Below are 26,770 nucleotides of genomic sequence, written 5' to 3'. Positions count from 1 at the left end.
TTATATTACAGAATTGTTATTATATTTAAACATTATTTTAAAGTCATTTTCTTGTTTGTTTGTTTTTATCTTTTTTTTTTAACTTTCCCCCATATTTCTGTGTAATTTTCTTGTACTTTCACTTTTGTCCTTTCCTAACGTCTTGCTAATTTCAGGTTCACTAGCAAGGACCACAACAACATGTCGTCTCAATGTTTAGTTGTAATTCAGGAGGTGTTGGTTGTTGAGGACTGGTGAATGGATGTAAGTGAGGGTGAAGGTGGAGGAGGGATGTCCTCTGGTGATCGGGCAGAGGGAGACTCAGAGTAGGGGTTCAGTCTCAGGCTGATTACAGGCCCTAAGACGGTACCTAGAATGAGACATGGGAGAAGTTTGCACCAGATTGAATAAGACGAGATGAGGGAGGATGAAGGAAGGTTGGTACGGAGGATGATGGATGAAGAGAAGGCAAAGGGAGGATGGGTCGAGACATCTGAGACAAACAGAGCAGGACGGGTGGACCAGGTATAAGAAGGCTGTGCAGGTAATTAGAGGTGAGTTCGAGGTGTGGCCCTGCTCCTGACGAATTAACCTCATGTAACTTCTTTTGAAGATGCTCATTGCTTTCTTCCCACAGCCACTTTGTTCAGGTTTCAAAGGGTTAATGCAGCACCAGCACCTGACCTTCTGACCTCAGCGACTGTCACTTCAGGCTGCAGCAGCACAAACAGGGAGCTGTAACATCAGTGATGACAGACACACTCACTGTGAGTCAACCAGCAGGTGGCAGCAGAGAGCCTCTGACAACATGAACACACCGTGTTTGATCTGATGCACATTAACAGCGGATAAACAATGGAGTGCTCTGACTCTACAGGGAGGGTGGCAGCGTGTGTAACTGATGGTTTCATGAAGAGGAGGCTCTGTGATGAACTCTTCCTCTGACAGGATCAGTGCTGGGCTGTGATCTTCCGCTGGAGCGTCTTTTTCTGGGATCCTGTGGCTCTGCCCTGCACACTGAGTGAGGATACACCGCTCCCAGCTGCCAGCAGTGTGTGTGTGTGTGTGAGTGTGTGTGTGGCTTCACCACGTTTTGCACGGAGCATCAGCCCAACACCAGCTGACTGTTTTCACTCTGTCAGATTCTTAAACGACGGATTCAAGGAGGAAACTGATGCATTGAGTCAGTGACGCACCTCTCTACCTGATGGACCTGTGACCTGTGCTGAGGATCATACTACATACATGTTGTTGGAGCACAGCTGGGCAGACTGAGGCGTCACGTGGAGCTGGATGCAGGTTGTTGTTTACCTCCTCATCTCTCCTCCAGCTCCCAGCAGCCCCTCTGATTTACTGCCTGCTGGTGCTCACCCTCAGCTCTCTGCCTCCTTCTCTCAAACACAGCAAATCTCCAAAGTGACCTATTTATTCCCCCAGAATGAATTTCGACCAGATCCTGTCTGCCGTCGGAGGCTTCGGGAAGTATCAGAAGATCCTGTACGTGTGGATCTGTTTGCCTCAGGTCCTCCTCGCCTTCCACATGATGGTGAGCATCTTCACCGGATCCACGCCGCCTCACCACTGCCGGGACAGCTCCATCTCAGTGACCGGGAATCAGTCCTCCTTCCCGCATACACTGAGCCTCAACTTCAGCCTGTCGGATCCCTCCCGCTGCTTCTCTGAGGTCCTGCAGGACAACCGGACCGAGCGCGTCCCGTGTGGCCACGGATGGGTGTACAGCCAGGAGACCTTCCAGAGCACAACAGTCACAGAGGTACAGAGTAACGGTGCACGATATTTGTTTTTGTTTTTTGCCGATATCCGATATGCCGATATTTAGCAATCGATATCAATATGTTCACTTTTTCCCCACCTAATCTTAGAGATCATCGAGTCTGTTTTTTGTGTGGAATTAACATCATATTATACATACATACTCTTATTGTGACCGTCCACCAGCACATGGAGACATGAAATACTTGGCAATGGGCCCCAGTGCATGATGGGCCCCAGTGCGCCCTTGCTACTAATTATGAAACACAAACACACACAGAGTTTTAGGCATAAATATATTGTACCAACAGTGTGTGTTGCTGCAGCTTTCATGTTATATCCAGTTGCAGATGTGCCCAGCTCGTCAGCTCGTCAGTGTTGGGATATTTTGCACCTAAACTATCGTCTGCTAATCATATCGTCTTGTTACATGATTAAACAGAGACTTGATCCTGGACAAGATCAACACACATATTACCCAGCATCATCGTTACATATCTGTTTGTGACAAAAACTACAGAAGAAAATAGGAAATCTTTAATTTAATCAAATTGTTTTCATAGCTGAATTATATTTTTTGTAGAATAAGCAGATGATTTTGTTATAGATTGACACTATTTTACAAAAACAGAAAAACACGATGGAGATGTGTTTGCCTTTTTGAGGGCAAACATGTATATGTAGATTTTTTCTTACCATGAGCCCCTTCAGGTTTCCTACCTCTCTCATGTTTGTTTTTATATACTTGTTTTTATCACATCTTGTGTGCTACTAAAATTCAAATTCAAACACGGGCGTATTTCCAGGTGCCCACTGGGCAACCGCACTGCCTGCACTGTCTATATTTACACCCCTGGTATTGGACGTTTCTGATATTTCATTTTAAAGCCAATATCGGCCGATACCGATGACATGCTGATATTATCGTGCATCCCTTGCACAGAGGGATGCTGATGTGCACATGATCTGTTTAATTAGAGATAAAAAATATACAACTATAATTATTCCCATGCATGGAAACAGGTGGACTCAGTTTCACTGTACAAATGAACATCGATTCATCCTTTTACCAGCAGGCTTGATTAAGCACCCGAGTCTAGGACCATTTCTACAAAAAAATCTTTATTCTTTAAAAAATCAAAATTATATGTAGTCTGATAAGTAAAAGAAAAAAATTGTGCCAACGTTTCAGTATGAAGGCCACCATCATTTTTACCGTAAAAACCTTCACTCATGCTACATGATGTATTTTCTGTAATGTGTGGACGGAGCCAGGCTTCCTGTTTCCTCCTGTCTCCAGTCTTTATGCTAAGCTAAGCTAACCAGCTGCTGGCTGTGGCCTTGTTATTTACCAGGAAGATATAAGAGTGATTTTCTCTTCTGACTTTTGCAAAAAAAAGCAAATAAGTGTTTCTCCTAAACTGTCACACAGCTGCATTCTGACACACAGATTCCTGCTCCAACACTCACACAGGCACCGGCCTATAAATTCAGATATAAGGTGTGTTTCTGTAACCACTTGTTTGGTTTTCCTTCTTCCAGTGGGACCTGGTGTGCGACAAAGCCAGACTGAACAGTCTGGGTTCGTCTGTCTACATGTTCGGCCTGTTGGTGGGATCGGTGCTGTTTGGAGCCATGGCTGACAGGTAGGCCTCGCTGCTCTCTGTAGGACTGGAGCCCTGTGGCCTCACACTGGGTACAGGTGCAACACACAGCCAGCGTATGGGAGCTGTGTAAGAAGGGCACGTTATGTCAAATGAGTTATTACAACAAGCTGTGGTGAAGCTTGTTGTAAGCAAGCCTTAAGTGCGTACAGGAAGTCACTGAAACACTAACTTCCTGTCAAATCTCAGTCTGTTATCAGATCCATGTGTCAGTTTGTTCACAGTCTGATCCACCTGGAGGTGACGTCTGTTTTTTCTCTGAACAGAGCATTAAGATAAAGTAAGGCGAGTGCTGCTGCAGTGAAGACCGACACTGTTCTGACGTCTGTGCCTCAAACACCATCTGACAAATCTGACAGAATCTTTAAGTGGTGAAATATTCAGTGTTTCTCTCTATGAACTAGCACATAAACGTTCACGGGATGCTAAAACTCAAACTGCTGACATTCCTGAAGGTGTGACTTTGGCGAGGCAGTGGCAGTTTTCACACACTAACCCCTCCACCCCTCCCTGTGCAGCCTGGCCTCACTCTGTCACAGTCGCAGTGGTTCACCTGTGCACTCATTGATGCGTGTGCACGTGCCAACTCATGTCCGCTCCTCTCTCTGTGCAAGGTACGGCCGACGTCTCATCCTGCTGCTGTCCATCGCTCTGCAGACTGTGTTTGGAGTCGCCGTGGCGTTTGCACCCAACTTCCCCGTCTATGTGATTCTTCGCTTTATAGTCGGCACCACCATATCCGGAGTCATCATCAATGCCTTTGTACTTGGTACTAACCAAACACAGATACTCACTGTGATGTAGCACGACTGGATTATTCACTTGTTTTAATGTGTTCTGCTTGTTTTTGCCCCACAACATGAACCCAGCCTCTTTTTCCACGACCTTAAAGCCCCAAACCACCTCCTGAGTTTAACCCTCCTCTCCCCTCCTCTCCTCTCCTCTCCTCTCCTCTCCTTCGTCTTGTCTCATCTTGTCTTGTCTCGTCTCTTCTCGTCTCGCCTCGTCTCATCTTCTCTCATCTCGTCTCCTTTCCTTTCCTTTCCTTTCCTTTCCTCCGTCTCGCCATGTCTTGTCTTGTCTTGCCTCATCTTGTCTCTTTTCCTCTTCTTTCCTCCTTCTCGTCTCGGCTCCTCTCCTTTCCTCTCCTCTCCTCTCCTCTCCTTTCCTTTCCTCCGTCTCGTCTCGTCTCGTCTCGTCTTGTCTCTTTTCCTCTCCTTTCCTCCGTTTCGTCTCGTCTCGGCTTGTCTTGTCTCCTTTGTCTCGTCTCATCTCGTCTCCTTCGTCTCATCTTGTCTTGTCTCCTCTCCTCTCCTCTCCTCTCCTTCGTCTTGTCTCATCTTGTCTTGTCTCGTCTCTTCTTGTCTCGTCTTGTGTCATCTCGTCTCCTGTCCTTTCCTTTCCTCCATCTCGTCTTGTCTTGCCTCGTCTTGTCTCTTTTCCTCTTCTTTCCTCTGTCTCGTCTCGTCTCGTCTCCTCTCCTCTTCTTCGTCTTGTCTCATCTTGTCTTGTCTCGTCTTGTCTCTTTTCCTCTTCTTTCCTCTGTCTCGTCTCGTCTCCTCTCCTCTTCTTCGTCTTGTCTCATCTTGTCTCGTCTTGTCTCTTTTCCTCTTCTTTCCTCTGTCTCGTCTCATCTCCTCTCCTCTCCTCTTCTTGGTCTTGTCTCATCTTGTCTTGTCTCATCTCTTCTCATCTCGTCTTGTATCATCTCGTCTCCTGTCCTTTCCTTTCCTCCGTCTCGTCTCGTCTCGTCTCGTCTCCTCTCCTCTCCTCTCCTCATCTTTGTCTCGTCTCATCTCGTCTTGTGTCATCTCGTCTCCTGTCCTTTCCTTTCCTCCGTCTTGTCCTGTCTCGTCGCGTCTCCTCTCCTCTCCTCTCCTCTCCTCTATAAGGCACTGAATGGACGTGCACCAAGAGACGCATGCTAGCAGGTATCATCACCGACTATGCGTTTGGTCTGGGCTACATGCTGCTAGCAGGCATAGCGTACTTGATACGAGACTGGAGGAAGTTGCAGCTGGCGATATCAGCCCCGGGCTTCCTGCTCATCTTCTACATATGGTGGGAAATCCAACAGATCCACTGTGTACTCGTACATTTCTTTGACCAGAGTACATGGGTGTCCTCTTTGTTCCTCCCCTGCCCTTATTTCTGACACTTGGTCTTGCCTCCTCTTCCTGTCTGCCCTCTCTGTCTCGTGTCAGGGTGCTCCCTCAGTCTGCCAGATGGTTGCTGGCCAACGACAGGAGGGAGGAAGCCATCGCACTCCTCCGCAAGGCAGCACTGGTTAACGGCCGGGTCTTACCTCCTGCTGTACAAGTTTGTCTCTCTGCATTTTACTCCACAGTTCTCATGCTGTCTAAGCTGCTGTAATAGAACAACCACAAGTTGTGTAAAACAGAAATGAAACCAGCATGCAATGATTTGCCAATCTTTCTCAACATATATTCAGCTGAATACAGCACAGAGACAAGATATTTAAAGTTCTGATACACTTTATTGTTTTTTTATAGATACACACTCTGAATTTGATGCCTTCAATGTGTTCCAAAAAAGTCGGGACAGGAGCAACGACAGACTGGAAAAGTTGTGGGTTGCTCAAAATATACCTCTGTGGTGGTTCACCTGGAAGGGCGGTCACTTTGTAAAAAACTGTGGGGGCAAACAGTCCAACCAAGTTTCTCAAAGCAAGACTGCATCATTACTGCATGTGAGGAACAAGGCTGAAAACCAGCACTCAAAGTCTGTGACCTTTGACCCCTCATGTACATTAAGACCCAGATATCAACAACATCCAGAAACAGCTCCGCCCACTTCTCTGAGCTCATCTGAGACAGACTGACACAAAGTGGTCTGACGAGTCCATCATGGGCGTCGTGTCCTCTGGGACCATCCAGACTGTTACCAGCTCAACGTTCAAAGCATCTGTGATGGGATGGAGGTGTGTTAGAGCCCATGGCATCATGGGTAACTTCACATCTGTGTCCCGTCTTATTCCAGCGAGACAATGAGACTCACTGTGATGTGTTCTAACAGCGTGGCTTTGTAGTGACAGAGTGCAGGTACCAGACTGACCTGCTTCAGTCCACACCTGTCTCCCACTGAACATGCGTGGAACATTAACAATTAGTGTCCTCAGCTCCTGAACACTGACTGAGTGTTGCTAAAAGGAAAAGCTGATGTGAACATAGACTGTGACAATCATGTGACACAGTGATGTCACACAGTGGTAAACATGCTCCTGTCCTGTGCATCACATTCAGAATGAGTATATATTCACAAAATACAATAAAGCTGATCAGTTTGAATATTATAAATATCTTGTCTTTGTACTGTATTCAATTGAATAAAGGTAAAAAGAGATTGATTTGCTGCATGCTGTTTAAGATGTATCTTATCTTACTATATAGTGACGAAAACTCTGTGTGTGTGTGTGTGTTCCACGTTTTCCTCCTCACTGACTTGGTCAATCCATGTGAAATTTGGCACAGTGGTAGAGGGTCATGGGAGGATGCCAATGAAGCAATATTACATCAATTGGCCAAAGGGGGGCGCTATAGCAACCCATTGAAATGTCAAACTTTGAATGGGCATATCTCATGCCCCGTATGTGGTAGAGACATGAAACTTTGCACAGAGATGCCTCTCCTCATGAGGAACACATTTGCCTCAAGAACCCATAACTTCCGCTTATATAGATTTACCGCCATTTTGAATTTTTTGAAAAACACTTCAAATGGATCTCTTCCTAGGAAGTTTGAGCGATCTGCATGAAACTGGGTGAACATAATCTAGGGACCAATATCTAAAGTTCCCTCTTGGCAAAAGTTGGAAAACTTACTAAAACTGAGCTTCTATAAGGCAATGAATATTGTGGAGGGCGTGGCTCATCACATAAAGGTGTATAACATCTCAAGGGTTTCACCCATCACCACGCAACTTTGTAGGCATATGACCACACATAATCTGAGGGGACCCCTCCATTATTGACCCCATCAAACAAAATGGGGGCGCTAGAGAGCTCATTTCTTATCTAGGCCTAACCGCCATATGGATTTTTACTAAACTTGGTAGATATGTAGAACAGGACGCCTCAAGGTGACTGGAGAAATTTAACTCTAATTGGCAACTGGGTGGCGCTATAACAACAGAAAAATGCTTCAAAATGGCTAAAATGCGACCGATCGCTGTGGCTCCCCCTGTGGACCAGTGTTGGTGTTTTCTAATGTTTGGTATGACTAAGTCATGGTATGGTATGCTGTACATAATCACAGAAACTGTCAGTGTGTCATTCTGTCAGTCAGTCATTCTGTCTGTCCCACGTTTTTCTACTCACTGACGTGGTCAATCTATGTGAAACTGCACATAGGCATTGAGGACTGGCATAGGTAGAAGGGGACAAAGCTACCAATGGCTATGGACTAGTTTTTGTTAAAAGATACTGTTACTCTATGTTTTTCATTATTTTCGACAAAACCTTAGAAAAGCAACATTATGTAACATATATAACAGCATTAGTCCGTCTCTCAGTACTTTACAACGTTTCCAACCCGTCGGTGACACTCAGCTCCAGGTCTGTTTATTCTTGCTGCAGATGTAAACCTTGCCAAGAGTTAGAAGAGAACCACTCTGTCTGTTCGTCTTTCCATTGGATCTGTTAAAAATAATGTAGAATATCAGCGTTCATATCTTTCAAATGTTTTGCTTGATGTGTGTCCAGGTTGAAAAGTGTCAGATTTTACGTGAAGGGAAGCGAAGTCACTCAGCTGTGGATCTCGTACAAACACCTCAGATGAGGAAGAGGGCTCTCATCTTATTCTACATCTGGTAAGATGAGTGTGTGTGTGTGTACATGCACGGATGATTTATAGATATAGAAAATCAATAACTGTGTCCTCCTGTGTCCCCTCAGGTTTGTGAACGTGCTGGTGTATTATGGCCTCTCTCTGGGCGTGTCCAGGTTGGGGACAAACCTCTACCTGACCCAGTTTGTGTTCGGGCTGGTTGAGATCCCGGCTCGTACCCTCGTCCTGCTCGTCCTGCCCTTCAGTCGCCGACTCTCCCAAAGTGGATTCCTGGCTGTTGGAGGTCTCGCCTGTCTGCTCATGCTGGCTGTGCCTGCAGGTGGGACGCACACTGTGTGTTTGTTGTTCTCTGACAAGAATGTGAACTTTCTCCAAATCTTAGAAACATCAGCTTTCATCTCATCCTCAGTGTAGGAGAGGAGCCAAGGTCTTGTGATTCAACTAGTGGTTTAATTACATTTCTCAGTAGCGTGCTGGTAGTTCAACTACATTTATATTTAGTATTCAATTAGTGGCCTGGACTATTATGAGCTTAAATTACTGTTATCAAGGGGACCTATATTTGAGACAGGCCTTTAATTCCTTTAACACAAAACTGTACACATCTTTTTATTTGAATCAGTTTGCATAGACATTTCTTGTTATGTTATGTTAAGACACTTGTTTCAGGGCACCTGAGGATAACGGCACCCGGCACACAGACACCACTTTATCCTGCTAAAAAAATACTCACAACTCAAATAATCTAATAACCAGTTCCCCTCCTGCCATCTGTAGATCATCCCAGCGTCCTGACTGCTCTTGCCATGGCGGGGAAGTTTGGTATAACAGCTTCCTTTGCTGTAATCTATGTGTACACTGCTGAGATATTCCCCACGGTGCTTCGGTAAGACCTCGGTCTGCACAGCTTTAAATACTTTTCTCACACACACATCATCCCAAAGTGTATTTTTAATCTGTTGGTTGACTTTTCTCTTCCTGTGTACCTCAGGCAAACAGGGATAGGTGTGTCCTGTATGTTCGCGAGGATGGGCGGTGTGTTAGCTCCCGTTATAAACATGCTCCATAACCACAGCCCCACCACACCTCTGGTCATCTTCGGTATGTCCCCGCTGCTGGGTGCTGTCCTGGCCCTGGCCCTGCCCGAAACTGCCGACAGATCTCTGCCTGACACAGTGGAGGAAGCAGAGAGCTGGGACACCAGGTGCTACGACATGACCTCTGGTGTTACACTGGAGCTTTTATATCACCATGCATTTGATGTGTCTTTGCTACTCAGCCTCTGTGACCCTGAACAGGACACAGAATCTCACCGCCCTATCAGTTCCCACATGTGAAGACCCAAACGTCTGCTAACAGTTCAGTGTGTACTTTGTATTTTGTCTCCTGCAGGAGCAAGGAGAACCCTGAGATGTCTGAGGATATGAGCCAATCAGCCAGAAGCGCGGAGCGGCAGGAGATGCGTCTAACAAGCCAGGCCTGACTGCGTTTTAAACACTACGCACATTCCATGAGTCACGTTAAACAGCCTCAACTGTTTCCTGCAGATACAGAACTTAAAGGTAACGTTGGTATTTTTTTAACCTGGATCCTATTTTCACGTGTGTGTGTGTCTAAGTGACCAGTGGAGACAACAGGTTTTGAAACTGGTCCAGTATTGAGTGAGACTGATGCAGGAGGTGGCTGCGAAACAGGTTGTAATGTAACCAGTTGGGGCATTTGTGCACCATCAATTTACGTCCACTAAACGTGCTTGTTTTTGTCACTGACAGGCTCAGACTGACAGAAAAACACCTTGTTAAAGAGTAAGATCGTTTTTGTTTAACCAGAAACAGCCCCAAAATCACCAACGACCATCCCACCAGGCTCCATTTACATAATAAGTAATTTTAGCGTGTATAGAGGCAGCATGTTTTCACATCTCACCAGGTGAATTAAAGGTTTACTTCAACCAAACCAGAGCTGGTGATTGTTGGAACAGTGGAAAGACAAACCAAAACAGCTTTTGTGAGTCCTATTTTGTGATCTAGACTTTGAATGAAGTGTGTTTTATGATGATAAAATTTGTGTTTATTTAAATGGAGTCTGGTGTGTTTGGTGAAGGCAATTAGATGACAATAGTTTCTCTAAAAACGGAAAAGTCTGTCCTTTGTGTTTTAGAAAACGTCTGCGTTTATATGACGACGTTATTGAAACGATCTCCGTTCACATGGAGCCGCAAAATCAGGTAAGGTAAGGCTGCAGTACCGGAGGCTGCAGTTTTAGGACCGTTTATTTTTCCAAGCAGAGGCTGCAACCTGAAGTTTATTTTTATTTTTTTGCTATACCCAAATACTACTTTCTTATTAAATAGTTATAATCAGTGTTGGGCAGTAATGCGTAATTTGATTGATGAAGCCCATGTAACTATACATTACCATTGCCTGTCCTCTCCGCTCCTCTCACCCACACTTGAGCATCTGTCCAGGGAGGGCTGCAGAGGTCAGGCCGGGCAGGCCAACACTGTGTATCCCAGAACAGGTGCTCAAGTGTGGGTGAGAGGAGCGCAGAGGACCGCAACGAGGTGGAGTTGCCACAGTAGATCTACACTTTGCTGAAGCATTGATAAATTCAACAAGGTGAGCAGCACAAACAGAGCTCGGCGTTGTTGTTGTGATGGTCGACTTTCTCGCGCATGTCTAGTGACAATTTTCAGAGGAACTGCATATTGCAAGTTTACTTGACAACGGAGGCGGTGCCGTTTCCAAAAAATTGCACTCTGGAACCTGTTTTCAAAACATTGCGTTTTCAGGCACCCAAAACGCAGCTGTCGTGTAAATGATCGGCCAAAACGCAACTAAAGTTTACTGTTTTCAGTTGAAATCGTTGTCGTATAAACGGGACCTTAGAGACTGTTTCTGGTAAAATAAAAAGCTCTATCTCTGTAGGGATCCTTTCCATTATGATAATGACACCAACAATCTGAGCCTGCAAGTGGCAAAACTTGAGTTGACATAAACTGACAGTGCGCAGTTGCCCCACGTAGACACATTGTAGCCTGTTTCGCTGCTCCTGGCTTCAGCAGTCTCGCTCACCACTGGACCAGTTTACACACAGTTGTCACCTTTAGTCTCTTAGACACACAAACATGGGAAAAATAGATTTCAGTTTGAAAAATACCAAAGTCATCCCTTAACATAACATCCCCTATGCAACACATGCCAAGACCTGATTTAGAGCTCTATGCAAACCAACCTAACTAGCTCGGGCACCTGCACACACACACAAAGCAGTCATTCATACATGCTGCCAAGGCAAAGTCACAGCAGAGAACAGTCTTCCTTTACAATCTTGTGCATTCCTCAAACATTTACATCTTTGTTCCTATTTTGAGAAGTGGTTTGATGTATGTTACATGTGTGGTTCTGCAGTCGTTTCCTTAACGACTCTGCAGAACCACAGATTGCATGTTTGTGTATATTTATTAGAGGTGGGAACCAGAGGATTCATGATACTATTACTACACCAGTATTGTGATAAAATATACTGTGATTTATTTCCTTTTTTTAACTGTAAATTATGTCCTCAAAGGAAAACTTTGTCAACATCTGTTTTCAGTCTGTTCATGTCACTTCAGCAGCAGCAAAATGTTTCTAGTGAACTAAAAACGCAATTGATTATATTATTCTAGTTGGCCACCTAAAGTTTAACTTGTATTTATCATATTAATAATTAATAATTGGCACTGTGGTGATATGATATTACCTCACGAAGATATCACGATACTATGCTGTACTGATTTTTTCCCCCACTACTAATATTTATAAATCTACAAACATCAGCTCAGAGCTATAATTTCTAATTCTCTGCTGATTTGAAAGCATCAAACAGGAGGAGAGGAGAAGCAGATATTGTTAGGACTTCATATTTTTCAGGACCAAAGGGTTTCTTACTTTTTGTGGATAATATTTTTGTATAAAAGTACCACGTCTGTTGACTGTTTGCTGAATAGCTTTGTTGTGTCTTAATGCTGTATCGAACAAATAACTGCCTCATTTTCTACAGAAAAATCTAGTTTAGTGAGAATGCATGCACTAATTAACTTAGTTATGCTTAATATAGAATTTGTTAGACTAATGAACAGTGGTGTACAAAGGTTTGGGCACCAATGGTCAACATTTGATTTACTGTGTAAAGCTAAGCGAGTAAAAGATGAACTGATTTTCAAAAAAAACATGAAGTTAAAGATGACACATTTCTTCAATATTTTAAGTAAATATTTTAATTCACTTTTTTGTTTCAATGTTTTATAGTTTGAAAATGACAAAAAATTAAATTGCCTGAAGCAGAAGTTTGGGCACCCTATATGGTCAGTGCTCAGTAGCGCCCCCTTTGGCACTTTTTGTATCCAGCTCAGAGTCTCTCAGTTCCTGTTTGGAGGATTCTTCTTGGGCCGTCTTCATGCTCTGCTCTTTGAGCTCTATCCACACGTTTAATGATGTTTAGGTCGGGGGACTGTGAGGGGCGTGGCCAAACCTTCAGCTGGCTCCTCTTGAGGTCGTCCATTGTGGATTTAGAAGTGTGTTACAGATCACTGTCCTGTTGTAGAAGCCATCTTTACAGATGCTGTGATGTCTGGACTTTAACTGAATCCATTCTTCCCTCTACCTGTGAAATGTTCCCCGTGCCACTGGCTGCAACACAAGCCCAAAGCATCATCCATCCACCCCCATGTTTAACAGTTTGTTCTCCAAACACACCTCAAAGTTCTGTTTTACCTTCATCAGTCCACAGGACTTGTTTCCAAAAAGCATCAGGCTTGTTTTGATGTTCCTTTGCAAACTTGAGGCTGAATTTAGCGGCGAGGACACAGGAAAGGTTTTCTTAAATCTTCCTGCAGGTCTTTTGCAGTCAAACAGAGGTTTGATTTGCCTTTCTAACAATCCTACGAGCAGCTCTCTCACAGTTTTCAGCTTGACCTCCACAGTTCCTGTTAACGTCCATTTCTTAATGACATGACCAACTGAGGAAACAGCTCCCTGAAGACACTTTGCTATCTTCTTATAGTCTTCATCAGGTCTTTTAGTTTTCAGAGTGCTAGGCAGCTGTTTAGAGGAGCCCATGGCTGCTGATTGTTGGGACAAGGTTTCAGGAGTCAGTTGAAATTTACACCACCTGGCCTTTCCTAACGATGACTGAACAAACCAGATCCCTGGTCTGAGGTCATAGTTAAAGTTGTCTGAGAGCTCAAATGTTTTGGGTCGCCCCGACTTTTGCACGGGGCTCCTTTCTTTTTCTTTCACTCCAAACTTGTACAGAACAAAAATAAGACACTAATCTTGCTGAAAATGTTAAAAAGCATGTTTCGTCTTTGACTTCATGTCTTTTGGAGATCAGTTCATCTTCTAACTTTTCACAGTAAAGTATATTTCGACCGGGGGGGACTAAACGTTTGCACTCCACTGTTATTGATTTGTAGTTTTGTATGGAAACTTTGGGATGTGACTGATTAGCATGTGAAATATTTAGCTTCAGCATTGTTTGTTCTCTTTTTATTACATTGAATTATTCTTATGTATTTTATGACTTGCTACGATGACTTGGATCTGTTTAGTATCTTTAAGGGCTGTTACTGTGTGTATGAATTTGATACACAAAAAACCTCAAGGCATACACCAGAAGCGCAGACTGTGCAATTTGCAACGTCACTCAGGTAAAATCTGTTTCTCTTCTTGCAAATATATCAGAGGCCAGTATGTTGTGAATGCTTATGATTGAACATATTATTCTACTGCATGAGTTTAGAGAGCATGCCTGACTGTCTCACAGCCTGTGAGTTGGTTAGATCAACCAGAGATGTCACTGACGCCAGCAGATAAAAAAAAAAACTTTACATTTTTTATTGTTTCAAATTTGAATGCAACAAATTACAAAGGTTCAAGTGGAAATGTGTCACAGACTGTACTTTGTACAACTGAAATGATGAAGGCATTGTAGCTGTGAGCCAATAAACTTGTACCATGTTTGAAAGGCGTCTTGTTCTGTGTGCAGCATCTTAATTCAACATTTAACACGTGATTCTCATCGAGCAGCTCAGTCTGACGTGATGATCACACCTCAACACATCCAGCATTAGGTTTCATTCATCCTCAGGCACTCACATAGTGGCTTTAAAGCACAGTTAGAGAAAATGGACAAATCTATGCCATTGTAACATACGTAGCATCAGTGGTGACGCCACAGTTGTTGTCCTTCATGGACATAAGGATGTAGCCGTCATTGCCCCAGTACGTGGACCATGAGTTCTTTATCAGCCAGTATGGCTCCCCGTTCAGGGAGCCGTATCCCACAGCAAGCACAGCGTGGTCCAGATCATCAGTGGTGTTACCTGGAAACACAAGAAGCCAGTTAAAGAGCGAGAAAGACTGTCACTGTCAGAGGGTGCGAGCACCAGTGAGCGCGAGACTCACCACAGGCCGGCTCATAGTAGACACCGTGGCTGTAGAAAACAAATGATCGGTGTGCAGCGTCGATGCTGACAGCCGCAGGCCCGTTTTTAAAGAGCGCCAGCTTGAGGGCGTCTGCGTCTCCTGATGTCACGTTGGTGTAGCTTTGGATCGGTGCGATGAGCTGGGACGCGTTCATGTGGCAAAATCCGTTCTGTTCAGAGACGGAGGAGGAACATGTTAATAAAATGCTTCATGTTTGTAATTATACTCAAGTTAATCCAGGAGCAAGGTTTCCATGATTCAGTCTGAGTCAAAATACTGTAAGAATATTGGGATGTGCACCATTCACCATCTCTGTAATATGAAGACCACATGTGTGAAGGTGTTTCATTTTTTCAGCCGTAATGAAACACCTTCACAGCTTCCCGCCATCCAAAAAGAAAAAGCTTTTAGTCTTCACAGGTTATTCTGCTGCAGCAGTCACAGGCTTTACATCATGGAGTCATCTCACCATTCCCATGTAACCTCCGTAGGTTTCTGTTGTAGCGATGCCTCCATGTTTCATGATCCACTCGTACCCCCTCCACTCCTCCCCTCCGTCACAGCCGTTATTACCGTAACCCCAGGAACAGTCCACCAGCATCTGCTGAGACAGGACCTGCAGGGAGCCCGTCTGAAGGACAAGAGCAAAGCGTCACTCACAGATTAGTAACACATCCTGCTCTGCATCCATCACTTCCTCTGAAGAACAGCACAATACATCAATAGATGGTGTGAGATAAACAATGGAGTTTAAAATGAACACTTTTACACCAGCTGTTTTCTACAGGTCAGGCAGACGCCGTGAAGTCACAAAGAAAACGCTCTAATTTGTCTCCAGTGGAGCAGCTCTGTTTTTGAACCTGCCTGTGGGGACGGGGTGACACATCCAGCGGGTCACTTCCTGCTGCTGCTGCGCTGCATGCTGGCAGAGGCACAAAGACAAACTGCTGGTGCTTTCTGCAAGTCTGATCACACTGTACTGCCAAACACTGAGACTATTAGTGGAGCACTCGTCCTGTCCCTCTGTGCTCTCATTATATCTGACAGCTGACAAATCACTTCAGTAATCTGACAATCCTGCCAAACATTTTAGGGTTTAATCGTACAATCTGTCTGATTCTCAACATTTCCTTTCATTAAGTTCAGGACGTACGGGAGCGTTCATGAAAATGAGATGGATGCAAGGTCACAGCAACCTGGACCTTTGGCCCTTCACCACCAAAATCTAATCAGTTCATCCTCGAGTAATAAATCACAATACTCAGCATATCGCAAGATTTTTTTTTTTTAAAAATTGCAGCAAAATGTTTCTATTGAACTGAAAAAGTAATTGATTATATTATTCTAGTAGGCTACCTAAAGTTTAATTTGTATTTGTTGATACTTGGCACTGTGTGATGTATATCACCACACAAAAATATACTATGCTGTATTAATTTCTTGCCCCATCCCAACCGGTTACCAAAAAGTATCAGTGTAACCTCTCTGCAGTTATTGTCCTCAGTAACAGATGGAGGGAGGTAGAACAACCGCAGTAACTGTGGATAACAATACGCAGTGTTTTCTGTGTTGTTGGTCGTGATCTGCTCGTCTCTGCAACAGCACTGACAAAAAACACACAAAGACAGTTGAAGAGTTGTCCACTTTAAACAGCTTCTGGCCCGAGGCGAGAGACAAACTCAAGATGCTGTGTGAGAGAGAGAGTCCGTGAATCTGGTCACGTCAATGGGGTGCCGTCAAATCCCATAATACACCATCCAATGTTTGGATCAGGTTGCTTGGCAACAGGGTAAGAAGGAATGCCTTTGAGCTTTTCCTTGCTGAGATGGAGGCAGGCCAGGGCCGACACTCACTCAGTCTCATTTCTTCACACACAGTCATGTCTGTCTAACGTGAGAGAGAGTGGCACAATGAGAGGTCTTGTGGACTCGCTCCTCCTCTGAAGGGGGAGGACGTCTTTTCACTCACAGGGACGCTTCACACAGACAAAAGAGCTGCACCTCAAATATAAGCCCTGTCTCCACCAAACCCTTTGAGTCCAGCACCTTTGGAACCAGCAGTGACCCTTCAGACATGGTACCTAGACCCTCGGTCTGTTCAGACAGTCCTCTTAAATGTGGGCGGGGTTGTTGTCACTCACTGCTCCGTCCAGCACTTGCTGTATTTCCTCATCAGCGGTGACACAGATGGAAGTCTGCACCTGGTTTATCGTCCACAGAACGAGGCTGCACGCCCACATTTTCACAACAAAATAGAACAGGCTGCAGTGAGAGTCTCTCTCCATGGGATATTTAAAAATAGCAGCTTTGTGCATTTAGTCCTTCTCAGGCAAGCTCAGGGGTTTAGTGTTGCTGTAGCCCACAGGAAGTGAGGATTAGAATATATGACCTTCACATAATCCGCTCCAAATTCATCTATATTTTTAAAGTCATTACTAAAAGTGTGTGTCATATAAAAACTAAAGTGATGGTCAAAGTTGTCACAGTGAAATTTAAGGTGTGCTGATGGATTCACGTCATCAACTCATGCATTGAGTAACATTACAAGTTAACGTTCCACCTTAAAAGTTGCCGGCAGTGGGCCCAGTGAATGAAGTTATTTCTTCTCAGACTCCAGCTGCTGTGAGAGGCAGCAAAACAACCTTGTGGAAAATGCTCAAGCAGCCCTCTACCTGTCAGCATCTACCTGCACAGAAATTCCCCAGACACTATTTGCCTCCCTCTACCAGAATGGGCGGAGCCTTGGATCTATATGCAGCCATGGCTCCCAGGTGACAGCCCATTTTCCCCTGGAAGAACAAAGGAGCAGTTGGGCCAGCCTGATTATTCTATCCAACTGTTTGAACTGAGAACATGAATTGTGAGTTTCCTTTGATCTAAATGCACGTAGACAATTCTTAAAAGATCATTTGTTGATTCCCAGGTTATAGTTGTCGTGTTTGAAGTTAAATTACCTTTGTTTTTACTGAACTGTATCGCTCGGTTAAAAAAAAAAAAAAAAAAAAAAACCCTGACTTTTTACAATCTAGCTGAAAGTGAAACCTGTTCTCTCTTCAAAGCCAGATTTAAAACTGAGGGTGTTTTTGTGAACATTCATGTGTTTGGGAAGTGCTGAGTATACGACTGGATAAATGAGACCTGGATCATACTGCACAAGTTTACAGTTTTTCTGTTAAACCCCAATCAATCAATAAATTAATGTTTTTGTAGGCTGGTTCCCATGTGAGGAAGAACATGTTTCCTTTGTAGTAGTACACAGCAGGCTGCTCCTTATTTTCTGAGCAGAGGAGGATTTGGTGAGTGGGTGTGACGGTGAAGGTGGGGCGTTGTTTAAACAGAGAATAATGGCTGACTGCATACACCTGTGAGGTGTGAGAGGAAGACAAAGCCAGTGTGGAGGAGAGTGGCATGAGAAGAAGAGAGCTGAGCCACACAAAGCATTGTTCTTTGTCTGATTGATCGTCACAAGCTCCTTGAGGATGTTGGAGAATGACAGTGATCATGAAGGTGATTCATTGTGATTGTTGTTGTAGTGGCGCGGAGGATTCAGGAGCTGGAAACTGCTCAGCTGTACTCCAGTGCTGCAGATCATCAAGAGCGGGTTTGATTAATTTATCTACCTTTGTGCTCCTCTGATGTCTGACCCTGGATCTAAGCTCTGGTACATCATCTCCATTCCCCTCGCTCATCTGGCACCTAACTAATTCAATTAGTAATTAGTAATAATTGCAAAAATAATTTTTGTTCTTTAAGGCCTTAAGTTACGCTACACCTTCACAGATTTAAGGTAACACAGCACGACTGATATATAACTAGTCATTTGTGGGTGAAGTATTCCTTTAACGTTACGTCTTCAGGTCTTAAATATTTCAAAAAGCAAAGCACATCTATGAAAACATGACCAGCTGAACCTCCATGCTGAACATCTGTGGCTTCAAAGAGCATTAGGAAGCAGCCCCGTCAGTTAAAGACACTGGAATGTGGCCAGGACTGTGCAGCACACTGCTTTTCATCCCCCTCACCTTTAGGAAGAGAGCGCCCTCTACTGCTCCAGTGGTGGCGAAGCTCCAGCAGGAGCCGCAGATGGCCTGGTCCTTCACCGGAGTCACCGCACCTGTAAGAACGCAGCCGGGGTAAAAGCTAGAACGTCCAGCCAGGAAGATGCATCTGTAGTTTTAGACTGTGTATATATACACGTACCGTAAAGCCTCCAGTCAAGTGACTCGGGTACTTTCACCCCTTGGTAAATCTTGGCGGGGAAAGGCAGCCCTCTGTTTGGGGTCTTTCCTCGTTTCCTTCCCCTCATGGCGGCCAGCTCCGACATGGTGCGATCTGACAGAGAGTTGAGAGCCAGAGAGAAGGACAGCCCTGCTCTGTTCTTGGAGTGGACGTACCTGCGGCAACAAGGAAACTGTCATCAGATGTACAGGATATCAGTGCTGGACTGGCATTAAAGGGATAGTTCAGATCATTTTGGGTGGGGTTGAAGCAGCAGTAGACCAGCAGAACAGCTCCTGTGTTCAGTGAGCTTAAAAGGCCCGTTTCCACTGAAGAAGTTCCTGGTACTATTTGGGGGGCAGGAACTACTACAGGAACGTCCTCTCGCTCGGCCCTCTCAACCGCCGTGTCTCCACTGAGAGAGTGGAGTAGGAGGAAGGTTCCTGTAAAGTTACGGGCTCTGGATGTGACGTAATCGTTGCGCGACCATTTTGGCCGGGGCGAAGTAGGGACGCCGTTAGCTGATAGCCCTTAGCGGTGTCTGTAATAACTCACTAAATGGTCCGTGAAAAAAAAAAAAAAAATTTCCAGCGGATGTCTTAGTTACAACATGATTGAGCTAACTGGAGTAGCTTCATGTCGTATCCGACAACGGGAGGCTTTTAACAGATGACGTCCTGATGTTAGCTTTGCTGCTGCTGTCAGCTGTCCCAGTCAGCTGATGCTTTCTAGACATTGTGATTTCCCAAAACTGAATAAATACCACACATAGCAACACAAAACTGCTTTGCTAGCTCAATCATGTTGTAACTAAGATATCCGCTGGAAAAGATATTTTTTTCACGGGCCATTTAATGAGTTTTTTTAACATGGCGGAGGAAGCTATATGAACGAGCTAACCCTTGTCTGCTGAGTTTTAAAAATGCCAGCTATTTTGTTGCTTTCTGTTGACGTCACATCTCTCCTTGAGTATATCCAATCAGCACCAAGTAATCCCCAAGCCCCAGCCGGGAGTCTTTCGGGGCCGTTCTGAGTACCTGCTCCGAGGCAGGGACTTGTTTAGCCCCTGTAAAAGTTCCGGAACTCTGTCCTTCGGGGGTGGTTCCTGCAGTGGAGACACGCACCAACGGCCCCGGCCCCGAAAATTACCCCGAAGTCCCTGCGGTGGAAACGGGCCTATAATTAGTGTTTTTGTCAATGGAGTCTGGTGGCTTTCACAAGTGCAAAGATGGGGAACTGAAGCCGTTAAAAGCTTCCTCATCAGATCAGGCTGTGTGACATTAAGGTAAAGCAGAGGAAATACTCTCAATATAAACGTACACTTAAACTGATATTGATTTCTTTTAGTTGCGACTTTTTTAAGTGGCTAAAATACGTTTTGTTGGCTTGTACTCAAATGCCAGAGCGATGCCGTTGTAGTGGATACACGTTCCCGAGCACCTGTTTATCAGAGCGCAGCGGCTGTGCCTTGAGATAAACTGAGAGAAACTTTTTGAATGCAGCAGCGTGCACCGCCTGTCATGTGACGAGGACCAACCAATCACAGCCAGCAGATATCTTTCCCTTCTTCCGTAAATATCAGTGTGTAAACATGGAGAAGTCATCATTCTAGTGCAGAGCTGCCAGAGCTTTACATCTGTCCCACGGACAGTCCCATATTTTTGGTCTAATACACACTGGAAGATCAGCTCTGCACTCAGGACTTTTGATAATTAGGCTCTGATATGGTGCTGGTTATGGTCGCTTAGCAACCTCAGACTCAACCTGCAGCCGCGCCTTGAAAGTTGGCACAGAGTGCGCACAAGAGTAGCACCCCAGCACCTGACCTCGCATTTTCCAGGCACTTTAAAACGCAGCATGTGTACGGCCCCTTAACCTCCACCTCAGACTACAGCCTGCTTCTCCAAACTTAGGATTTGCTAACTGTATGTAATATACTGTCTATAGATAAGTTCGCCACACAGACCCACTTTAAAAAAATCTGAACTATCCCTTTAATGCCCATACTGGTTATCAGTGTCACAGCTCATGAGTACTTGAAGCTCCTCTCACCTGAGGTTATGAACAAAAGCGTGCTGCCTTTCCTCGTGTTCTCTTTCGTCGCTGTACTGACGCTGGAACTTGTCCTTGAAGTAGTCGAACATGCGCTGTGAGTGGCCTGATGCTGATGTGTGGATGAGATCTTTCATCGGATTGGCCAACATGTGGTGCTCCACTCCCGGACCAGGAAATGGCCCACAGCTCATCCCTGCAGGGGAAAAAAAATCAACAAAGCAGACAAGTGTTTTTCTCCCCTTTAAATCCTCCTGAGTGAGTCTTGATGTGAGTCTGCAGCCGAGCACAAACCTTCAGGCAGAGAGAAGACTTTGGGGTCCACATGAGTGCTGAACTCTTTGTAATCCACCAGGTACTTGTCGTAATGTGAGCCCAGCAGCGTGTTGTAGCCCATCATCTCATAGTGGAGGGGTACGGCAGGGTCGTCCCTGCTGTCACCACCTCTCTCTGAGTGGGTCACCCACAGTGTGTACGTGTTCTTCTTGTAACCCACAGTGGTGACATTCTGCCAGACTTCACATAGGGAGCCTCCATAGTACTCCATCCTCAGGAACTATGGAGGGGTTAACATCATGACACGTGAGCAGCAGGACAGAGACTGTGAGAGCGTTTTTCCAACACTGAACACTCAATGCTGATTGTTCTGTTTTTATGGAGCACATTTTTCCCCAGTCCTTAACATCACTCTAGTGTGCAGTGGTACAAGGATGTGGGACTACAGTCAACAGCACAGTGAACTAACACCGTGACCTCACTCATTAAGACTATAAAGTCACTCTAAGACCTGCATCTGAATTACAAGAATTCACTGGACAGGCTCCATGTCAGGGAGAGCTGAACTAGATTCTGTGAGAGCATTTACACTTAAACTGTCACTCAGGTTCACTCACACTTGCACTTTAATGGATCACACAATACATTGCAACAGCAGAGACAAGTTATTCTTTTTCTGCACTGTAAATATTCCAGGATGTGACCTGGTGGTCAGCTACATCCTTCAAGACTGTATATCCTGATGAGACTGTTTCAAAAATCAGTCTAATAAGTGTGGTGTGTTTTTGCACTCACAGACCTGGAAGCCCTGCACGTCAGGCAGCGACGCCTGCGCTGTGACTGCTTCGTCCTTTGTTCCATTGGACTGGAAACACTTCATCACATTCAGCTCCGTCTCTGTGGTCTCTGGAGTGATTTTATAGGCAACGCCCCACTGTGGCTCCGCCCCCAGCTGGTAGGTTGACACCTGGCCTGTTGATGATGAATGTAGTTAAGTTAGGGCCTTTGCCAAACCACTCCATCTACCCTCTCCCTACCCACTTCCACTCCATGTCTGCCTTCATGTGGAGGGTCCATCACATTAAGTGCCATCTCAATTTAACCAGTAGGGAGTGGAAGTGGGATAGAAAACCTGACAGCGAGCCTGCATTGATGCCGACTTTTTACTGCCCATTTGCAAAGCTGCATCATGTCTCATGTATTATATTCTCTTCTATCCAGAGAGGCTGCTGGTCTGCTGATCCTGGGTCTGCTTTGGCTTTCTGTTCTGAAACTCACAACTAAAAGTAAAGTGTGTAAGATTTAGAGGGATTTGGTGTCGTCTAACGGTGAACTGCAGACTGTAACCAGCTAAAAACTTCTTCCACTGAGAATTCCTTCAGTGTTTATTGTTCAGGAGGTTTTTATCGTCTCCAAAACAAACAAACCAGGTGATATTATCTGGTAAAAACACATAAAAACACAGTTGTGGGGCGTCGGTGGCCGCAGCGGCCCGGGTTTGACCCCAGCCTGTGGCACTTTGCTGCATGTCACTCTCTCTCTCTCCCCCTTTCACGCTTGTCTGTCCTATACATTAAAGGCTAAAAATGCCCCACAACATGTTGTGTGCTCAGACCTTTTGTCTCATAAGTTAACGTCAACTTTTTCTGATCCAGACATTAAGTTTTTATCGTGAGCTACTTGGTACAGTTATCTCATGTGTGAGAATGTCGTCACCTGCTGATGTGGCGAGTAAATGCACCTCACACAGATACTTATTTTTACAGATCCTGCTGCGGCAGGAACCGGACAAATTTACGCAAATACACAGGAGGGAAGTCACAAATGTCACATGACCTGCAAACTCACAGTAGGCCATCCCCAAATGTGCTAAACCTGTTTCACGTGTAAACATGGATCCACAAATGCGTAAATATGACTTCATGTGTATTTCCTGTGGTGAAACTCTTAATATTTGTTAAATCTGTCACATTTTTATGTGAAGTTAAAATATGTTTTCATAGAGTAAGTTTGTGGATATGACTTTTCACAACACAACTGTAAAAAGACATGTTTGTGGATAGTGAAGTATTTGTGGATCATGGCACACATTTGTAGATCATCTTGTGTGGGCTACAAATGATAAAGGCCAATAAAACTTTCCATAGTTTTCATGGGAAGCCAAATTATCCACAAATCTCCTCCTCTCCAAAACAAACAGACAAAGTGATTCAAAACAACGAATAAAGCAGTTTAACGTTTCAAATCAGTGCATCTCCGACGCTGCTCATTGCAGGTGGACTTCTTACTGCAGTGACCGACATGAAAACACTAGACACACTAGTCTAGAGCCAGTGTTTGGTTTGTCCTTTTTGGGCTACTGTACAAACATGGCAGTGCAACATGGTGATCTCCATTAACAAACACCTGCTCCCTACGTGGATATAAACGGCTCATTTTAAGGTGACGAAAACACAACAATCCTTACCTTCAGGTGATTATAATAAACTAAATAAAACATACTTACAAAATTTTATTCTATGTCTGACAATATATCCCATAAATCCTCCACACTGGAGCTTTGAGTATGAACTTTTTGGCTACTTCTATTTCTCAGTAAGTATTTATAACTGGCTCGTTCAGTAACATCAGGTTTACTGTGCAGTGTTTGGGCTGTTCTATCCACCTCTGGTAAAGGTGTCACGACTCTGCTTGCTTTGTTTGGTGATGATAAACACAGTTACACACATAGTTACAACACCATGAGAGACAAAATGTAAACTGGACACGAGGTACAGGTGGGTAGGTTGAAAGTCACAGGAAGGCAAAATTATTCAGAAGTTCCTTCTTCATTCAAGATATGTTACCTCCTCAGGATGGTGAGGACACAAAATACACAGCTCATAAAATTATCTTGTGCCAGGAAGAAAACAGGCTCAGAGTCTGAGTGTGAAACATGACCCAACAAGAAAAATGCTGATTCATTCTTTTTCCACTTCTTTGTTTATGTACTGAGTGCTTATGTTCTGCTCTGGTCACACTGGTCTGACACATCATGTTCTCAGTTTCACATCACTAATCCAGCCGAGCGCCAGGTTTAAGAGGAGCAGACGTGGGTCAAGAGGTTTCTCACCATGGTAGTAGTCTATGCGGCTGGACTTTGCTGCTGCATCCAACCAGGCCTCAAATGGCTCCTTGATCTCAGCGTAGGGCAGAGAGATCACTCCTGAAACAGAGATGTGAGACAGTTTTGTGATGAGGCTGAATTCTGGGGAAGCAGAGACCTGATGTGTGATATGATGTCGTACTGCTCACCTTTGACATGATAGCTGCTCCCAAAATCTGGAGGAGAAGGAACTGCTTTCCCCTCTGTAGCTGAAAAAGAACATTTCCAGTTGTGTTACTGAACTTATACACCTACTTTTCACACACACAGTGTTGCTCAGAATATTGATAGCTGTCCTGGACATTTGGTCTGAGAGTGTGTCCTTATCATTTTCAACGCAAACATCAGCAAAAAAAATGTGGTGATTCAGTAGCTGTGCTCTTTCACTCTTGTCATGCACGCTGGTTAGTTCCTGCAAAAGGTTTATTTTTAGCAAAAATTGAAATTAGACATGTAGAATAAAGTGGTTTTGGTGGTTTGGTTACGTTTTGTTTCTGATGGAAGCATTTGTTCCACATAATGGGTGAGTTCTGGATCACATACTTTTACTGTTTACTTTTAGTATGTCCTGCAGCTGCCCTTAAAACGTACCTACTGTAGCATGCAGTGCGCACACAATCAGGACTTTCTCATAACATTACACCGTGAACTTTGACCCTCTTGTTTTTAGTGCAGGGCTACCCAGAGCTTTACATCTGTCCCACAGACGATAGGCCTACACACTTATAAACAGCTCCTGGAAGAAGATCAGCTCTGCACTCAGGGTTTCAGGTAAACAGGCTATATGATGCTTGTTAAGGTTGGTTATCAACGTCAGATGCAACCTGCCGGTGCACTTTTGAAAGCTGGCACAGAAAAGGCACAAGAGTAGCACCCAGCACCTGAGCTCATGTTTAAAGACACAGCATGTGTACAACCTCTAATCTCCAGGGCTGGTACCTGCGGTTATTCCACAGGCTAGTTAATAACATGTCGGGCAGGAAATCCAAAGTGTGGGATCATTTTGAGAAGGTGAAGGACGAACCCAAGGTGATATGTAAACTCATCTTCATTGGTCGACTCCAAACATGACGTATCATGTGAAACATGGAAGTAGCTACATGCCCATTAGCCCACAGCGTCATTAACAGGCGGCTCGCTCAGTGTGTGACGTGCACTTGGAGATAAAATATAGGCCTATATTAATGAAGGTTCATTAGTACGGTTTGTATTTCTCTGTAATGTAGCACAGTGTTAACAATGTTACTGATACTATTCTTTCTCACACCTTCAACTCAAACCACCAAAATATATCATTTAATCATTACATTCATATCAGAAACATGCAGGAGACTAGTCCACTGATGGACCCTGATGAGGACTCTTGGTCCACTGATGGACCCTGATGAGGACTGTTGGTCCACTGATGGACCCTGATGAGGACTGTTGGTCCACGAGGAGAATTGAGTCCTAATTAATTGACATACCTCCTCTTTTTGCTCCCTCCCTCTCTCCTTACAAATAACGAACAGTCCCTAGAAAGTGTTGCACAGTGTGTTGTATATACACCGAATTTCAGACGAGTTTCTGAGGTGTCCTCAGGTAACATGAGACACATTTTAAGATGCCTGTAGATATCTTAAAAAGTAAGAAAACTTTAAATTGAATGATTTTTGACTGAAGTTTAGCACAACACTGTCTGAACTCATTAGCACGTAGCTTAGACAAAAGTAGGTATGTTTCCTTTGGTATTTAAATTCATTTATAATAATAATAATAATAATAATAATAATAATAATAATAATAATAATAATAATAATAATAATAATAATAATATGTATTCGCCACCGCTGTAAAGCACTTAAATCTGAAAGTATATATTTCGCAACCTGACCGTTACCTATTACGACACGACTCTAATAACACCACTTGCTAGCTGCATTCATAGCCTAGCTAACGTTAGCTAACTGCTAACACAGTGCTGCTAATTAAACGTCTCCTACCTGAGACAGCCCACAGGACAACAGCTGCGATGAACAGACGCATCTCGTGATGGAGACACAACAGATGAAGCACTCACACTGAACTCTCACTCAAACACATGACTCTGCAGCTTGCCGTCCAAAACACTGATTAAATAACCGACCACCGCAAACACTGACAGCTCTCAGCCAATCACACGGCGGCGCGGAGGAGTGTGGTCCAATCAGATACGAGAGGCGGGGCTTTATCTGCCAGTCATGTGATCTGTGTCATATGACTAAATAGAGGAAGGTTGCACAGAGCAGCTGACAGAGGCTGAGTCAGGTGTGTTTAGGCCTCAGTTCAGTCTGCTGAGAGTGTTAGAGATGTTTCTATTGTTTCTAGATTAGACACTGAACACATCAGCTACACACTGGGGTTTGGAAGA

The 26,770-nt window shown here is 44.4% G+C and overlaps 2 protein-coding genes across 4 annotated transcripts; one reads left to right on the top strand and one right to left on the bottom strand.

Moving 5' to 3' along the window:
- The first annotated feature begins 837 nt into the window (after positions 1–837).
- On the top strand, positions 838–14,230 carry LOC117263238 (solute carrier family 22 member 13). 2 transcript variants are annotated; one of them, XM_078175734.1, is made up of 11 exons: positions 838–1,278; positions 1,417–1,753; positions 3,295–3,398; positions 4,031–4,185; positions 5,309–5,477; positions 5,621–5,735; positions 8,137–8,243; positions 8,329–8,540; positions 8,999–9,107; positions 9,213–9,425; positions 9,614–14,230. In XM_078175734.1, exons 2-11 carry the CDS (start codon positions 1,418–1,420, stop codon positions 9,702–9,704), a joined length of 1,611 nt encoding a protein of 536 aa, XP_078031860.1. In that variant the 5' UTR covers positions 838–1,278; position 1,417; the 3' UTR covers positions 9,705–14,230. The 2 variants fall into 2 exon arrangements, with proteins under 2 accessions (XP_078031860.1, XP_078031861.1); XM_078175735.1 differs by having other exon boundaries at positions 838–1,753; positions 5,621–5,729.
- LOC117264080 (digestive cysteine proteinase 1) lies at positions 14,079–26,520 on the bottom strand. 2 transcript variants are annotated; one of them, XM_033637894.2, is made up of 11 exons: positions 26,364–26,520; positions 24,531–24,590; positions 24,349–24,441; positions 22,036–22,208; positions 21,255–21,516; positions 20,961–21,156; positions 18,891–19,084; positions 18,713–18,804; positions 15,161–15,322; positions 14,671–14,860; positions 14,079–14,588 (listed from the first exon to the last, which is right to left on the bottom strand). In XM_033637894.2, the coding sequence occupies exons 1-11, from the start codon at positions 26,404–26,406 to the stop codon at positions 14,401–14,403; spliced, it is 1,653 nt and encodes a 550-aa protein (XP_033493785.1). In that variant the 5' UTR covers positions 26,407–26,520; the 3' UTR covers positions 14,079–14,400. The 2 variants fall into 2 exon arrangements, with proteins under 2 accessions (XP_033493785.1, XP_033493786.1); XM_033637895.2 differs by having other exon boundaries at positions 24,531–24,584; positions 26,364–26,493.
- Positions 26,521–26,770: the final 250 nt, after the last annotated feature.

The sequence above is a fragment of the Epinephelus lanceolatus genome, chromosome 16 (genome assembly GCF_041903045.1).
Source record: "Epinephelus lanceolatus isolate andai-2023 chromosome 16, ASM4190304v1, whole genome shotgun sequence".
Lineage (NCBI taxonomy): Eukaryota > Metazoa > Chordata > Actinopteri > Perciformes > Serranidae > Epinephelus > Epinephelus lanceolatus.
This window is presented reverse-complemented; position numbering and strand designations above follow the sequence as displayed.